Source organism: Budorcas taxicolor, chromosome 5 (assembly GCF_023091745.1).
Source record: "Budorcas taxicolor isolate Tak-1 chromosome 5, Takin1.1, whole genome shotgun sequence".
In the NCBI taxonomy this organism is placed as follows: domain Eukaryota; kingdom Metazoa; phylum Chordata; class Mammalia; order Artiodactyla; family Bovidae; genus Budorcas; species Budorcas taxicolor.
In genome coordinates, this window is record NC_068914.1 from 43,746,494 (window position 1) to 43,764,252 (window position 17,759).

A 17,759-nucleotide genomic window follows, 5' to 3' on the forward strand; every position below is an offset into this window, starting at 1 on the left:
CCACATTTGACTTGATCTTTCTTAGAAGTTTTCCATTTTAATGAACTTTAACTTAACAACATATTCTTTCATGGACTGTGCTTTTAATATACTTAAAAAGTCATCTCTGAACCCACGGTCATGTAAGTTTTTCTCCTATGTTGTCTTCTAGGAGCTTTATAGTTTTGCATTTTATGTTTAGATCATTTTGAGTTAATTTGTGAAAGAAGTAAGGCCTGTGTCCTGATTTGTTTTTTGCACATGGAAGTCTAGTTGTTGCAGCAACACTTGTTGAAAAGTCTACTCTTTCTCCATTGAATTGCGTTTGCTCAACTATTGAAGGTTGATTGACTGTAGTTATGTGGCTCTGTTTCTGCCCGATGCATCCTTAATTTAACCTGAAGGTTTTAGTCCACTCTATCTTCCACAAATATCAGTGTCCCCAGGATATTTGAATTGCATTTTTTCAGCACCCTTACTGAGGGAAAGTGTTACAAAGTATGTGTTCTGGCAGTTGACATGGACCAGTGGACTTGGGATTTTAAGTCATAGTTCAAAGGTGACTTTTAAGCAGAGGTTGTTAGTGTATCTAAAATTGCCAAGTTTCTTTTCAGTTTTTAGCTTAGTAAATGTTGTATTTGTTGAGTCTGAAAGATGGGTTGATTTTGTGGATGCGTCTTTTAAATGAATGTTGGGGTACCTTGTACTCCGTTTTAATATGAGATAAGCATTATATTTTATTTTTATTGCTATGCTTTTGACTAAGCAGACTTTTCTGTAACATTGTGATTTTAATTCAGGGGTTCACTAGTATGACTATATATATTTGTAAACCCCCTGATCAGACTGAAGCCTTATGAGAGATAATGAAATTGCAGGAGGAGAAGCTAAAGGAAAGCAAGGTATGAGACAGAGGGAATTCTGACGGATTTCCAGGAAGCTGCTTCAAACCCTTGTTTGAAAGTAACAGCTGCTGCTGCTAAGTCACTTCAGCCATGTCCGACTCTGTGCGACCCCATAGATGGCAGCCCACCAGGCTCCCCCATCCATGGGATTCTCCAGGCAAGAACACTGGAGTGGGTTGCCATTTCCTTCTCCAGTGCATGAAAGTGAAAAGTAAAAGTGAAGTCGCTCAGTCGTGTCTGACTCTTCACGACCCCATGGACTGCAGCCTACCAGGCTCCTCTGTCCATGGGATTTTCCAGGGAATAGTACTGGAGTGGGTCGCCATTGCCTTCTCCTGAAAGTAACAGATTTTATGTTAAAAGCAGGCTGTTGCCACTGTACCCAGAGGGCTTGGGGTAGCAGAGGGCCATTTATTGGCCGATGATAGATGTGTGCCTTTGCTTCTCATCCTCAGGTCTCAGCTCCTTCTACTCAGAGCTAATGAAGGGACTGGGTGCCGGAAGCCGCCTCTGGGAGCTCCTTGAGAGAGAACCTGAGCTTCCTTTCAATGGTGGGTCGGAACTGGGTTTGCTTTTCTTTACTGAGATTAAACATGTGTGGTTTAGGACAGTGAGACCAGCTTCCTGCCCTACCTGGGAAGGATGAGCATGAACTAGACACTGTCTTTACCACAACAGGGGTGGACGGGGCCATCAGAGGGTGGGCAGTGAGGACAGATTGCTGTTGGGTGCTGCTAGGGGCCCCAGGGCGTCCCTGGAGGTGGGGGCCTGACCACACAATGTGCCCCCACCATTTCCCTCCCTGCAGGTGACGTGTTACCACACACGGCAGGAGGAAGTGCGTGCCGCTCAGGAGTGCAGACAGGAAGGGCCTGGCCAGGCCGCCAGAATTGTCTTCCTCAATGATTTTGACATTTGGGGGCAGGGAGGAAAGGAAGAGGTTCATGCATAGAAAAGCCTCTGAGTTGCTTGGCTTTGGGGATTGAGTGGAGGATGCTGATGCTAATTGGCTTTGAACCATCTCCTTCGTGAGCTGCTTCACTGGAAGCCCGTGCTTGGGGCAGCTGTGGCCTGGGCCCAGCAGTCAGGCTCAGTGGAAGAAGCAGCGATCACTGTCAGCTACTCACTGGCTCCAGGGCAATAGTGAATGCCAGCGTTCTCCACTGTGATAGAGTGGCAGGAATGAGCCCAACTGGGAGAGATGGAGCCACTTCTCCCAGTCAAGAGCAGGGTCACCCCCGGATAGAACCGACCTCTGACCCCCTCGAGCTCTGAGGCTGTTGTGCAGCGCCTGCCTGTTCATCATCCTCTTAAAACAACTCTTTAGAGAAGGTGAGATAAACCCTGGATGGGGGGCCTGCAGAGGCAGCCCACAGGGAGAAGGCCACTGGATTCAGCCGGCAGCTCTTGGGTCGGACGCTTCATCAGCTGCTGCTCATATCAGTAGGACTGGGATGTGGACTTGGGCTTCTGAGGGCTGCGAGGCTCCAGCACAGTGGCCAGTGTGCTGTGCTGCTGGTGCAGAGCAGGCTCGGGAGTGCGGGACTCGGCTTCCTCTTGACTGCCTGAGAAGTGCCCAGACTCCAGAGCTCACTGTGCTGGGCCGAGGCCGTGGTCAGGCTGGTGGGGCCCTGGGCTCAGCTGTGCGCATGTGCTTGGCGCTGAGTGATTCGTGTCCCGTCTTACCTTTCAGAGGGGACTGTTTTGAATGAGAAAAGCTTCCAGGGTGCTTTGGAGTTCAAGAACGTGCATTTCGCCTATCCAGCTCGCCCAGAGGTGCCCATATTCCAGGATTTCAGCCTTTCTATCCCATCAGGATCTGTCACAGCACTGGTTGGCCCAAGTGGTGCTGGCAAATCCACAGTGATTTCCCTCCTGCTGAGATTGTACGACCCTGCTTCTGGTGAGTGGTTCAGCATGTTGTGGGACAGGGGCCTCTCTTGAGCCCTTCTACTCCCGAGCCTTGGGAGAGGGTCTGAGTGTGCAGAGGCTATGCATTGTATGAGTTCTGACTGCCAGAGGGCCTGTTCCCAGGGAGGAAGTCACTTAGACAGCGGTGTCACTTTCCGGGCTGTGAGCTCACCCAGGAGGCCTGTTGGGCATGTCGTATCCTTTGCATCCATCTCCTCGTCTTCTGTGCAGTGTCTTCTGCACCTGGAGTGGGGATCAGAAAGGTGCCTCCGTGGGGCGCTGATTGCAGCACGTGGAGAACACGCTGCCTGCACCGTCTGAGCTTGTGCAGGCGCCCGGGGCTCCTTGAAGCCCACCATCCCTCCCACACGGGGCCGGCGTGCAGACAGGGCACGTGGCTGTCAGTGAGCCACTCCTGTGCAGCTCCACTGACGCTCTCTTGAAGCAGTAGATATTTTCTCATTTTGATGTTTATTTTTAACTGCGTTATAGCATCTTTTAGAGCAAAGAACACATTCTGTTAATTGGTATTTAACAGTTTCAGGTGCACAACATAATGATTCACTATGTGTATATATTGTGAAATGATCACACAATCATTAGTGTGATGTTAGTGTGTCAAGTTAACATCCCTCACCACATGTAGTTGATATCCTTTATATCAGAGTTTAGAGAAGATATTCTGTATGTGTTGGTTTATTTTTGGATTAAGGAAACATTGTTTCTCCACAAGAAAAAAACCGTTGGTAAAATAAAAAATGAGTTTATTTATTTTTGGTCATGTGATTTGTGGGATTTTAGTTCCCCGACAAGGGATTGAACCTGGGCCCTCAGCAGTGAGAGATTGCAGTCCTAATTGCTGGACCACCAGGGAATTCCCTAAAATCATGAATTTAAAGAGTAGGTCTTACAGTCTTTTTGGTTAGAACACCATGAGAGCTGGTTGTATGCCAGGTATTGATCTGATGTGCAAAACCACCAAGTGTGTTAGTGGATGTCATTACACTGTCTGCCTCTGGAATCGCAGCCTGGACTTACCTTCTACTTGCTATAAAATTCTGAGCTTAGGAACTCCTAGCGAGAGGGATGCAAAACATTGAGTCTCTGGTTTCTTCATCACAGTGAACAGATCAGGGAGAAAAGGAACTGTGCTTATATTCCTGCCTTGTGGAGCCTGTACAGAGCGCTTAGGCTTTCCAAGTCAATACCTCGGGTTTTTTGTAGGTGTCTGAAAATTTATTTTGGGCTTGTGTAATTCCATATGCCTAACTGAGAAAGAATCGGATTTCTTGTGTTTACTGTCATCGTAATCAGGAGGCATGATTTCGTTCCCTCAGGGTGTAAAGGAAATTCTGTCAGCTGAGGTCAAAGAGTTACATCTGATGGTGAAACACTCTGCCATCGTGGCAGTCAGACAGCAGACCCTACTGCATCTGCACTAACACCGGAGGGAAGGCAAGCTGGCGGGACGAGTGAGGTGGGCTGGTCATCCCGCCATCGCAGGGAGAGAGTAGGTGCAGTTGATCCGAAGAGTCCCTTCCAGCTCTGAAAGTCACTGAAACCTGCTGGTTTTAGGTTCTGTTTGGAGATTTTGAGTATCTAATCTTGAAAAAACTGAGTCTGGAGTTTTGCCACCAGATCCTGTCTGTGTTTGTATCAGTCACTGGCCCCATGACGCCCACTGACCTCTTTCCCTTCTTCCCTGCAAGGAACAATCAGCCTTGATGGCCATGATATCCGAGAGCTAAACCCAGTCTGGCTGAGATCCAAGATTGGGACAGTGAGTCAGGTAAGAGGAGAAGGGTCTGTTTTTATTACTCTTTCTTTTAAAGTTGCTTTTGTCATTTGCTTTGCTTTTGGTCTTGAACCTTTCAAAAGAAAAGGAATGGATGTTTTCCAGATGTAGTAAACTAACCTCTTTGGGCCGGTTGTTTATGTTTGTAGTGCTGTTTCCTGAAGACCTTAAACATTTTAACCACTTGAAGCATTATCTTTTTCCAAAGGTAGAGACTGTCATTACTTGTAATGCAGGTAGTCTAGAAGATTGGGGAGAAAAAGATACAGCTTTTTAGCTTCTTTTGACTCTTTCTCAGTTCTCATTTTCATTAGTAGCCAGTCTACTGTTTTGCCTGAAGGGTTTCAGAGATAAGCAAGCAAAAACTATGCCAAGAGCCAGGTGCCCTTGCAAAGAGGTAGAGGATTTCAAGAACATTAATGTGGTCTCTTTGATGAAGCTGTTTTCACAAGACCACTTAGTGCAGGGGAATTTTGACAAGCTATTTATATTTCTATTACGAAGTTTTGTGCACAACAGACAAACCCAAGCCTTCCCCCACTCCTGGGCCTCTCTCTCCAGTGAACCTCCCCTCAGCCCCACTCCTCTGGGGACGGCTGGGGGACAGTGATGGGCTTGGCTCGGGAGGGCAAGGGTCACAGCAGTGCCATCCTCATTAAGGAGAGAGGAAGAAGCTGGGAGTTTATTAGCTTTTTAGGACAATTCCACAGACTAGTTCTCTGCAAATGCCACTTTCCCATCTGCTTTGTGTTTCAAGAAGTGACAGAAAGAGATGGATTCTCCCTTCATCCTTGGAAGGCAGGCAGCTGGAGAATGCAGACGGGGTTGAGGTCTTCCTCAGGAAAGGGGACTTGCATTTACAGAGCATCTGCTACGTGCAGGGTGAGGGCAGGATCCTGCAGGATCCTCCATCTTCAGATGGTAAAGTCATCCTACTCCTGCTAACATGTGAACTTGTTAGACACCTTGGGGTAAACGGATGGAGAATGAGAAAATAGAACCTCCCCAAAAAACCCAGTATATATTCTCTGGGAAAAGTTCTTAGATGTAAATATTGTACTAAGCTCCACTGTGTTACTGGCCTTTTGAAATATTCAGTAAGCGTGTTTTGTTTCCAATGTGTAGGAGCCAATTTTGTTTTCTTGCTCAATCGCGGAGAACATCGCATATGGTGCAGACGACCCCGCCTCGGTGACCGCTGAGCAGATAGAGCAGGCAGCCGCTGTAGCCAACGCAGCTGCTTTCGTCCGAAGTTTCCCTCAAGGGTTCAGCACTGTGGTCGGAGAAAAGGGCGTTCTCCTCTCAGGTGCGTTTTTTTACTCTTCGTCGCAAAACATCTCTGCTCCAAAAAACTCTACAAACATTTCCTATCGCAGTGTTATTTTTTAATTAGGCTTTTGTCCTTAGAGTTTATGAAATTAACATTTTTGTTTTCTCAGATCTCTTTTGTATGTGACAATTCCCCAGTTCCCTTCACTTTCCACCCCAGAGGTGTTTCCAGGCTCCCACTGGATGTCCCACTGGTCAGTATTCAGCCACAGCCACTTTTTCTCTTCTGAGAATAGATGTTTTACAATTCAAGATCCTTGCAAATGAGACGGATACTGGATGGCAGGATGACCTGTCCTGGGAGGCAGAGACTGAGTCAGAGCAGGCGCGCAGCTGGAGGAGATTGTGTGTAGACCCCGGGCTCACAGGCTTTTCTATAAAAGGCCAGAGAGTAGATGATTTAGGTTTGCAGGCTACATGTGGTCTCTGTCACATAGTCATCTTTTTTTTTTTAAAACAACTCTTTTAAAATGTAATAACCACAGCGAGGCCCTGGTCCAGACCTGACCCAGGCAGAGTCCGTCATGTCCTGTTCTGGACAGCGGGAGCTCTGGACGGCGGGAGCTCTGGACGGCGGGAGCTCTGGACAGTGGGAGCTCTGGACAGTGGGAGGTCTGGACGGTGGGAGCTCTGGACAGTGGAGGTCTGGACAGTGGGAGCTCTGGATGGTGGGAGTTCTGGACGGTGGGAGCTCTGGACAGTGGGAGCTCTGGACAGTGGGAGCTCGCAGGCCTGTGGCACCATGGGACTCCAGTGGTGGGACTCCCTGTGATGTCAGCTCAGGCAGTGAGTCAGATCGCATTATGGAGGCTGAGTTATGGCAGGGAAACAGAAACAGTTCTGTTGCTTTCAAGTGCAGAAGTGGGACCAATGAATAGAGAAGTAAGTTCAGTTCAGTTCAGTCACTCAGTCATGCCCTACTCTTTGCAGCCCCATGGACTGCAGCCCGCCAGGCCTCCCTGTCCATCACCGACTCCCAGAGCTTGCCCAAACTCATGTCCATAGAGTCAGTGATGCCATCCAACCCTCTCATCCTCTGTTGTCCCCTTATCCTGCCCTCAATCTTTCCCAGCATCAGGGTCTTTCCCAATGAGTCAGCTTTTCGCATCAGGTGGCCAAAGTGTTGGAGTTTCAGCTTCAGCATCAGTCCTTCCAATGAACAGATCTCTTTCAGAATGGACTGGTTGAATCTCTTTCAGAATGGACTGGTTGGATCTCCTTGCAGTCCATGGGACTCTCAAGAGTCTTCCAAATACCACAGTTCAAAAGCATCAATTCTCCAGCACTCAGCTTTCTTTATAGTCCAGCTCTCACATCCATACATGACTACTGGAAAAACCATAGTCTTGACTAGATGGACCTTTGTTGATGAAGTAATGTCTCTGCTTTTTAATATGCTGTCTAGGTTGGTCATAGCTTTTCTTCCAAGGAGCAAGCGTCTTTTAATTTCATGGCTGCAATCACCATCTGCAGTGATTTTGGAGCCCCCCTCAAAAAATAGAGAAGTAAAATTTTGTTTAAACACAGTTCTGTTTTATTTTTATTACAAATATTGAGAAGCGCTTCCTTTCATGATGATCTTTGTCACTGGATCTGCACGAGCAGGTGCAGGAGGCCTCCAAGTCAGAGTGAAGGCTGGAGCAGGAATCCTTTCCAACACTAACCTTTTTGCTTGAACTTAGGCTATGGATAGTTTAACACAAAAACGTTCTAAGATCATTGTGTATGATTTGTTAAAGCTATAGGCAGTAGATGAAAACCTGCTTTTGACGGATGTGGTGAGTTGTGGCCATAGAGCTGTTTCTGAGCCTCTGGGACAGCGTGTGCTCGGGCAGGATGCTGGGAACTGACAGAGACGCAGGCGCAGAACTGGGAGTGCCTGTGCTGTGCCTACTGGTGCATCGCCTGCTCCCTGGGGGCAGAGTCTGTGTGTCCTTCCCTTCACCAGGGTTCCCAGGCTCTGTCTCCCAGGGAAGTAACCGAAGGTTTCAGTCCACTGTGGAGGAAGGCGTGGGCTTCCAGCAACAGACGCCCTGTGTGCTCATTGGCACCTGGGATTTTCAGAGCTGACTAAAGCCCTCAGTGGCCACTCTGCCCACCCACACTGAGCACTGGGATCCCCACCAACCAGAGAGGTTCAGATAGAAAGGGTTTTTCCTCCCTCCCTCATTGTGAGGATGGGATTGCCTGGTTGAGGACAGCTTTCAGCAATACCATTCATTTCAGTTTGAATGATTAAACTCCTTTTAGATGAAATAAGAAGTATATTCAGCCAATAAAATTCATTACCAAGAATGGAACTGAGTCTTCTCACATGATGAACTAAGTTAGAAGGAGTGAGTTGTGTCCTGCTGTGAGACTCCCTCAGCTTTAAGCTAGTGGCCCTGGAGGAGAGGAGAGGGCCAGTGGAACAGAATTGAGGAGGGGAGTCACCACTTCCTGTCCTTCTGCATTTCCCCTGCTCACCCCACCCGCTTTGTTTGGTAGAGTTAGAGCTGACAGACAGAGCAGGGGGTGCTGGAGTGGCTGCTCTCTCTGCCGCCCGCAGTCTCACGCACGCACAGGCTGCCGCACGGGCAAGCTGCTCCCTGGGCTGGGAGAGAGAGCCGGCGAGAGTGGGAGCACAGGGCCAGGCTCCGGGCAAGCAGGAGCGTTACCATTCCAGCTGCCTCAGCTCTCATACAGTCCACGCACTGCTCTGAACCCCAGCTCTCCTGAGTTTCCTCTTCCTTTCCTACTGCAAGAGACACTCTACTGGGGGGAGGGGAGAGCAAACGTGTGTGGTGATAAGCACAGCCTGTGCACAGTCCAGCAATACGTGAACCAGGAACTTCCAGATGTTCAAGCTCGTTTTCGAAAAGGCAGAGGAACCAGAGATCAAATTGCCAGCATCCTCTGGATCATCAAAAAGGCAAGAGAGTTCCAGAAAAATATCTATTTCTGCTTTAATGACTATGTCAAAGCCTTTGACTGTGTGGATCACAATAAACTGTGGAAAATTCTGAAAGAGATGGGAATACCAGACCACCTGACCTGCCTCTTAAGAAACCTGTATGCAGGTCAGGAAGCAACAGTTAGAACTGGACATGGAATAACAGACTGGTTCCAAATAGGAAAAGGAGTCAAGGCTGTATATTGTCACCCTGCTTATTTAACTTATATGCAGAGTACATCATGAGAAACGCTGGGCTGGAAGAAGCACAAGCTGGAATCAAGACTGTCGGGAGAAATATCAATAACCTCAGATATGCAGATGACACCGCCCTTATGGCAGAAAGTGAAGAGGAACTAAAAAGCCTCTTGATGAAAGTGAAAGAGAAGAGTGAGAAAGTTGGCTTAAAGCTCAACATTTAGAAAACGAAGATCATGGCATCCGGTCCCATCACTTCATGGGAAATAGATGGGGAAACAGTGGCTGACTTTCTTTTTGGGGCTCCAAAATCACAGCAGGTAGTGATTGGAGCCATGAAATTAAAAGACGCTTACTCCTTGGAAGGAAAGTTATGACCAACCTAGACAGAATATTGAAAAGCAGAGACATTACTTTGCCAACAAAGGTCCGCCTAGTCAAGGCTATGGTTTTCCCAGTGGTCATGTATGGATGTGAGAGTTGGACTATAAAGAAAGCTGAGCCCCGAAGAATTGATGCTTTTGAACTATGGTGTTTAGAAGACTCTTGAGAGTCCTTTGGACTGCAAGGAGATCCAACCAGTCCATCCTAAAGGAGATCAGTCCTGGGTGTTCATTGGAAGGACTGATGTTTAAGCAGCTGAAACTGCAATACTTTGGCCACCTGATGCGAAGAGGTGACTCATTGGAAAAGACCCTGATGCTGGGAAAGATTGAGGGCAGGAGGAGAAGGGGACGACAGAGGATGAGATGGTTGGATGGCATCACCGACTCAATGGACATGAGTTTGGGTAATTTCCGGGAGTTGGTGATGGACAGGGAGGCCTGGCGTGCTGTGGTTCATGGGGTCGCAAAGAGTGAGACACGACTGAGCGACTGAACTGAACTGAATGCCCAGTGCAGACCTCGGCAGTGCAGTGACCAGCTGTGAGGCCTCCTGCAGAGTGTTCATGGCACAATCTTTCATCTGTGAAAAGGGAATCATTATAGAATCTACCTCACAGGCTTGTTTTTGAGATGAAATGAAATAATATGTGTAATGCATTTAGGAAATGCCTGGCACATAGGAATCCCTCAGTGTTAGCCATGATAATAATTCTTATTATTAATCTTTAGAGTGACGAGGAAATAATATGTTTCAAACATAGGTTTCTGTTCTCTCATCTATCTCAACTTGATACCTTCAAATTGCCACGTGGTGTATCAGTAAAGCCTGTTACCAAGAATTTTTGTTAAGACCGTCAGTTTAAAGTATATGTGTGTTGTCATTGTCAGGTGGGCAGAAGCAGCGAATTGCAATTGCCCGTGCTCTGCTTAAGGTAAGCCTGAAGCCACTTGGTTGGGGGTTTGGGGGATTGTTCTTAACTAGGGACCTTGTAATTAGTAATGCACAATTTTTCTCATTCTTTCTTTTTGGAGGAGGTGGGTAGGTATATTGCTGACAGCTCTGGTGAAAGATGAGTTGGGAATTCCACTGACTGTCTTCAGATTTAACAAGTATTTCTTGGGTATTAGGAGCTCAGTACAGTGCTGGAATTATCAGAGGGAGAAAAGTTTATCACATAGATCTTCCATCAAGTAGCATACTGTGTATTAAAACAGAATGCCTATATGTGTATAACTGAGTCACTTTGCTGTACAGCAGAGATTGAATCAACTATACTTCAATTAAAAAAAATAATCAAATTAAAGAAGCATACAGTCTCTAACTGGAGAAACAGTAATTATATCAAAATACCAAAACAGTACAAGTATACTTACTTTTATAGTGTTTAATAACCTGCTCCACTGAGTCTTGGGCTTCCCTGGTGGCTCAGTGGCAAAGAATCCACCTGCCAGTGCAGAAGATGCAAGAGACGCAGGTTCAGTCCCTGGGTCGGAAAGATGCCCTGGAGGAGGACGTGCTAACCCACTCCAGCATTCTTGCCTGGAGAATCGCAGGGACAGAGGAGCCTGGCGGGCTGCAGTCCATGGGATCACAAAGGACACGACTGAGAATGAGCACAGCAAACTGAGTGGTACAGACCTGAGATGCTTACACAAGACTCCTGAGAGGAACCGGAAAAGCTGACATTCATAGGCATTGGCATACTTTAGGAAATGATGACCTTCTCCTTTGTTAGATAAGTGCTGTCCTCAGATTTAAAAGTGATTAAAAAAAAAACAGCTTTACTGAAGCATGATTTGCATATCATAAAACTGAGTAGTTTTAAATGTACTTTTCAGTGACTTTTAGTAAATTTACAGAGTTGTGCAACCATCATAATCCAGTTTTAGAACATTTCTATCACCTTTATGCGCCTGAGCAACCTTTCTGCATTCCCAGCCCCACCTGCCAATAATCTGCTTTCACTTTGTCTCGATTTGCCTTTCTGGACGTTTCGGGTAAATGAAATCAGACAGTGGTCTTCTGCTTCTAGCCTCCTTTCCTAGTATAGCTTCTAAGAGTCCTCCATGTTGCAGCCATATCAGTGCTTTACTCCTTTCCAGCCCTTCGTATGGACAGACCACAATTTGTCTATCACTCATAGGTTAATGAACACTTGAGTTATTTCTGGTTTAGGGCTGTTAGAAATAGCACTGCTCTGAGTGGTGTACAAGTTTTTGTGTGGTTATGTTTTCATTTCTTGTGGATAGATTCCTAGGCAAGGCTAGAATTTACCTGCTATATACATTGGCCGACTCTTCTTTGTTTTCAGTTTTGTGTGTACTGCTCCCAGCTAAACTCCAAGAGGACCCTGAGAGTTAGACTGTCTGACTCACTTTAGAGCCTCATCTAATACTTTTAGTTGTTTCATCTGCAGAATAAAGCTGCACAGTTCATTGATCACTGTGATAATGGTTTAAAGTCATCTCTAACTCTTCCACTTACAAGCTCATCTCAAGCACATATGAACTATTTTTCATCCTTCGTAGATGCTGTATTGTGATAGAATTCACACGCTATGTAGTTCACTCATGCACAGCATATAGGTCAGTGTCCGTGTATTCAGAGTTGTGCATCCGTCACTGTAATCAATTTCAGAACCTTTTGTTCATTGCCCAAATAACATTCACACATACCCACCCAACTTATTTCCCCATTTACCCCAACCCCAGGTGACCACACATCTGCCCCTACAGATGTGCCTGTTCTGGACATTTCCTGTAAATGGACTTTTATGTCCAGCTTCTTTCGTTAGGGTGTTTTCAGGGGTCATCCATGTTGTATCATGTATCAGTACTTTATTTCTTTTTATTTCTGAGTTATTTTTTTCTAATAAAATTATCTTTCTTATCTTTTTAATGTTTTTCCTTCAGAATCCCAAAATTCTTCTCCTAGATGAAGCAACCAGGTGAGGATATCTTAATGTGTAATTATATTAAATCAAATTCTTTCTTTATCACAAACTTACTTCTGTATTTCAAGTGACGTGGCTGAGAATACCTTACACTTTAAAGGGATGGGATATGAATTAATCATGTCAGTTGGGAGGCAGGGAACAGGATGAATTGTGAGTTGAGGGTTCTAGGTCCAATTCAGACCTTTGTGATGAATCTTTCATCACTTATCAGCAGATGTGAAAAATCCTTTTTAACTTACATGGCAGTTCTCTGGAGATCAAGGCTTCAGAGCTTCTTTTTTTGATAGTAACTTTATAAAAGTTAGACAGTTGACCCAGGGAGTTGCAGTTTTGATCATAGTAGAGGTTAGCTGCTTGTGAGGGGCTCACGTATGTGTACCGGGAAACACACGCATGCACAGTGTACATGGCCCTGACACCTTTGCCTTCCTGTGGGCTCTCCTCTTTAGTGCACTGGATGCTGAGAATGAGCACCTCGTACAGCAAGCTCTAGACCGACTGATGGAAGGAAGGACAGTGTTCATCATTGCCCACCGTCTGTCCACGATTAAGAACGCCAACGTGGTAGCTGTCCTGGACCAGGGGAGAATCATCGAGTGTGGGAAACATGAAGAGCTGCTTTTGAAACCAGATGGGATGTACAGGAAATTAATGAACAAACAGAGTTTTATTTCAGCATAAAGAAGCAGTTACTGCTATGAGAGGTTTTAAAGCGAAGCTGCACTACAAGGGGAAAAAAAACTCAGACTGTATGAAATCTGGAAGTCAGACTTCAAGTCATTTGAAATCTGCCTATTTTTTCCAAAGGTTGTAAAATAGTTTTGAGATGGATCTGTTCTGAAGACCTTTTTATTCAGAATTTTAATAATTATAACTTTCTAAATGGTCTAGAGCACTGACATTATTTTCAGGTTTTGTATTTTCTTTTATCTTAGAATATTTTGATTAATAGAGCATGGCACCTCATTTTCTTTTATCTGCTGTCATAAATTGAAGCTGTTGTCATATGACAACTTTTAAAAGGGAGTTACAAATAAAAAGCCTAATTATTTTAGGCCAGTTCACCAATCACCGTGTAATCTCTTGGTAGTACTCTACCTACTTTGGGTCTCATCTTACCAGGTAGCATGAGAGATGGTGAAAAATCTAACCCTTTATTTTATCCTGCTAATCTCATAAAGCAAACTATATATATTGTTCAATTGCCAAGACTCTTTGCAACCCCATGAACTTCAGCACGCCAGGCTTCCCTGTCTTTCACCGTCTCCTGGAGTTTGCTCAAACTCACGTCCATTGAGTCAGTGATGCCATCCAACCATCTCATCCTCTGTTATCCCCTTCTCCTCCTGCCCTCTATCTTTCCCAGCATCAGGGTCTTTTCCAATGAGTCAGCTCTTCGCATCAGGTGGCCAAAGTATTGGAGCTTCAGCTTCAGCACTAGTCCTTCCAATGAATATTCAGGACTGATTTCTTTTAGGAAATATATATATACAGAAATAGGTAATGTCACATGGCAAGGAGGGGTCATTTATATTCCCTGTCTCCTCTGTCTTCAAAGGGATGAAAGTATAGGAATATGTGTTCCTTTGGGCTGAGACTGCATGTGTGCAGTTTTTCGCATTTTTGGCACTTGAGAGCCTGATGAATTTTAAAAAGGGAAGAAGCCCCATCCTTTGAATATGTGAACTCTGTTTTCATTATTCGTGTATTTGGGAAGTGAGGCATGAACTGCCAGGTATTATCAAAAAAGATGTAATTTTACACTTAGGTTGTCTGTAGGCATGTATCTTGACAATTATCTTTTAAGAGTTTATAATTCCTATTCAAATTTTACAGTGTTTTTTCAGTTAGTTATGAAATTTCATTCAATGAGGCTAAATTCCAAAATTATTAATATAGCTGTAATTTCAATCTTAAAACATTTGAAGGAAGCTTATACATTCTACAAAATGTCAAAAACCTTAAGAGCTTTTCACCCTCTGAAAAGAGGATATAATTAACCATCTTTCTTTTATTTGTTGTTACAGTTAAAGCTAAACTTCTCAAAAATTCCTCCAGCAATGTTTTGAGCATTGCTTTGGATTTGTTGTATTCATATCAGCACTGTTAAAGTTGCCGTTCCCTCAAGAAAAAGTACTTTTTCTGTAATGATAATGTCAGAACCTAAGAAGTAACAACGTTGATATGACTAAAAAGGAAGTTTTCTCACGTCCTAAGTAATGTGATCAGCTTCCTGATTATACTGGGAGAAACCACCATTTCCTGATAAGCATGGAGCATCACCTTTTATTCTACATAAGGGAATTCATTAATGAATTCAGTGAATAAATGAACTCTGCTTTTTGAGTTTAAACAGTACCTCTGTGACAGTCACCTTTAACCAGCTTTACTCATGTTCTTCATGGTTTACCACTGTGGTGGTATTCTCAAAAAGCAGACAAAACACAACTACAAGGTTGGATCTGAAGGAAAGCTCTTTGTGCCATAGAAGTATTTACAAATTGAATGTGATCATTATATTTTATTTTCTAATACAAGGTATTCCCTTTTATATCATGGATTAAAATTTATAGTGAACTTTATCTGTGTTTGTCATTTCTTGTAAAACTTTTTACTACATTCAGTTTCTTACTAGAATATATAAAGATTCAGGACTAAACAAACATTACACACCTAGGAAAGTGAGAGTAATTATAAGTTCCATTCCTTTCGTCCTGATCTTTTTTAAAATTTTTACTTACTTATTTTTGGCTGTGCTGGGCTTTCGTCGCTGTGCATGGGCTTTCTGTAGTTGAGACTAGCTGGGGGCTACTCTCTGGTTTGGCTCTGGGGCTTCTCAAGGGCTGACCCTGTGGGCTCAGTAGTTGTGGTACAGGGGCGTAGTTGCCCCTTGGCCTGTGGAATCTTCCCAGACCAGAGATCAAAAGTGTCCCATGCATTCGCAGGCAGATTCTTTAAGATTTTTAACGTCCTCACTTGTTATTTATAAACATTGGTTAGTTGCTTCAGCACAGTCAGGGAGCATCTCCTGCCATGTGTCAGACAAGGAACTGTGCTGTAGAACTGGTGACAGATGAGTGAGGTGTAGTGTCTGCCCTCTAGAAGCTTCCAGTGTAGAAGGAGCCGTCAGGTATATAAAAAAATTAATTTCGAGAAAACAGTCACAACACCTCTGTGACATTTAGCTAAGATAGAGTTTGGTGCCACTCTTTCTTTCCAGAGTGCACATGTGACCATATTGGTTACTTGGACAGCCCTGTAATTTAAATAAATACCTATCCCTATTCCCAGATGAGGATGGAAGCACAGGCAGGTTGTGCACTGATAACAGCCAGCCTTGCTGCTGCGTACAGGAAGATGCCAGGAAAATGGGCAGGGCTGGCACGGGGACCATCACCACCACATGGGAAACCCTTGTCACTGTGTGTGCACGAGGAGCCACTGGAGGCCATGCAACGCGTGCAGGCAATATAAAGATGAGCAGAAAGCAAGCTTGATCTGTGGGAAAACCTCCATGTGAAGATAAAATCTCACACTAATGAACCGAGTGCTTTGTTGTCCGCTCATCCAGGCTCCTCTCGCCGCAATGTCTCTAACCTTGGACCTTGCTGCTTCCCATGAAATAATCACAAATTAAACCATTATAGGCTATGCCCTATATTTGGACCTTTATAAAGTAGGGCTGTACTTAGGAACTCCACTTAAGCTCCATTTTTCCATAAAGTGCCAAAGCTGTTAGAAAATAAATGAAAACAAATGTAAATGTCACAAAACGTTAAGTATATTAGTGAAGGAAGTTTGTGGAAACTGCACTGTAAATGTTTGTTTGGGGATGTTTTTGTATGTTTTTACATCTGAGGCATCATCGGGCTTAGCTGGTAATCTCCATTCAACTCACTCAATAAACATTTACGGAGCATCTTCTGTTCTGTTAAGCTCTGTGCTAGTGGTGGCTGGGCCTTCCTCAGGAAGTTGGTGCTAGTGGTCTACAGCTGCCACCTCTTACCTGTTTTGTATGGCCTGCGAAGCTAACGAGGGTTTTTACAGTTTTAAATGGTTTTTAAAAGTTCATAACACTTGAAATTTACATGAAATTCAAATTTCAGTGTTCATAAGTTGTTTTATTGGGGCGCAGCCATACTTACTTGGCAAGAGGCTGCAAGCCAGGGACTCTTCCTCTCTGTCCCTTGACAGAAAGAGTTTGCAGCCCCCAGAACTGATGATAACAACACATGTTCTTCACTGCTTGAAGGATGTTTAAACTATGCTGAAATTTAGAGTTATTTCAAAAAATTCCCTTGCCACTAGATGAGACTAAAGGGAAGCGTTGGAAATGATTGCGTGTGTACATGCTCAATTGTGTCCGACTCTTTGTGACCCTATGGTCTGTAGTCCGCCAGGCTTCCGTGGGATTCTCCAGGCAAGAATACCGGGATGGGCTGTCATGTCCTCCTCCAGGGGATCTTTCCCACCCAGCGATCAAACCCATGGCTCTGTGTCTCCTGCATTGCCGGTGATTTTTACCGCTGAGCCCTGGATAATATCCACGATAAGTTCATCACTGTGCCCCTGCCTTCCCAGTTGAAGAGGATCATAATTATTGTGTTGCTGAAAACAGAATTCTGAAGTCATACCACATCTGCAGGAAATGATCCTGACTGCTTTCCTATTGATGGCTGCAGTAATGAGTTCTGCATCAATCAGTTTGGTCCTCATTGAAAGAGCTGCGTTTTAGGAAGCTGGACAGAGGGAGGCACATGTAGGTTGAGCATCTCATACACACACACATACTGCACTTGTGGGGGATTTTTCTTTTTATTTTAATAAAACAAAAAAGGACTTACATTGGACATATTAATTTTTAACCAACCTGTTTTTAAATTTGATGACAATATTTCCCTACATTTTTAAGTATTCATTACACACAGCCACGTGTTCTTTTTAACCTACAGCATTCTATAATGTTAGTATATTATAAATCTATTGTTAGATTTATCTTTCTATATTCTCTGCTGTCCTAAACAATGCTGCCTATATATCTTTGTTATGATTTATTTTTTTCAAATTTCTAAAAGTGTACACTATTTGATTTTGCAGTTTTTTTGACATCTTCAAATGTAGTGATATTTCTATTCTCTAATTCTCACAAGTGGGCACTAATAGCAACTTAACAGAGACTCAAAAAGGTGACACAGATAGTAGAGAGAAAAGGTGGGAATTTGAAACAAGTCTTTTTTAATTCCAGAGTCTATACATTCTCTCAATTACTGTTTTCCTTGTTTAGTCGCTAAACTGTATCCAACTCTTTTGTGACCCCATGGACTGTAGCCGGCCAGGCTCATCTGTCCATGGGATTTCCCAGGCTGG

The 17,759-nt window shown here is 44.4% G+C and overlaps 1 protein-coding gene across 1 annotated transcript in view; it reads left to right on the forward strand.

Annotated features, from left to right (window-relative positions):
• The window catches only part of ABCB10 (ATP binding cassette subfamily B member 10), a 33,929-nt gene extending 19,027 nt beyond the window's left edge, over nucleotides 1–14,902 (forward strand). Inside the window, exons 7-13 of the mRNA XM_052640171.1 lie at nucleotides 1,340–1,435; nucleotides 2,578–2,787; nucleotides 4,505–4,584; nucleotides 5,716–5,896; nucleotides 10,324–10,367; nucleotides 12,349–12,383; nucleotides 12,842–14,902. Of these exons, the coding sequence (XP_052496131.1) occupies nucleotides 1,340–1,435; nucleotides 2,578–2,787; nucleotides 4,505–4,584; nucleotides 5,716–5,896; nucleotides 10,324–10,367; nucleotides 12,349–12,383; nucleotides 12,842–13,073 (878 nt within the window). The 3' untranslated portion in view covers nucleotides 13,074–14,902. The remainder of the gene's footprint in view (nucleotides 1–1,339; nucleotides 1,436–2,577; nucleotides 2,788–4,504; nucleotides 4,585–5,715; nucleotides 5,897–10,323; nucleotides 10,368–12,348; nucleotides 12,384–12,841) is intronic.
• Nucleotides 14,903–17,759: the final 2,857 nt, after the last annotated feature.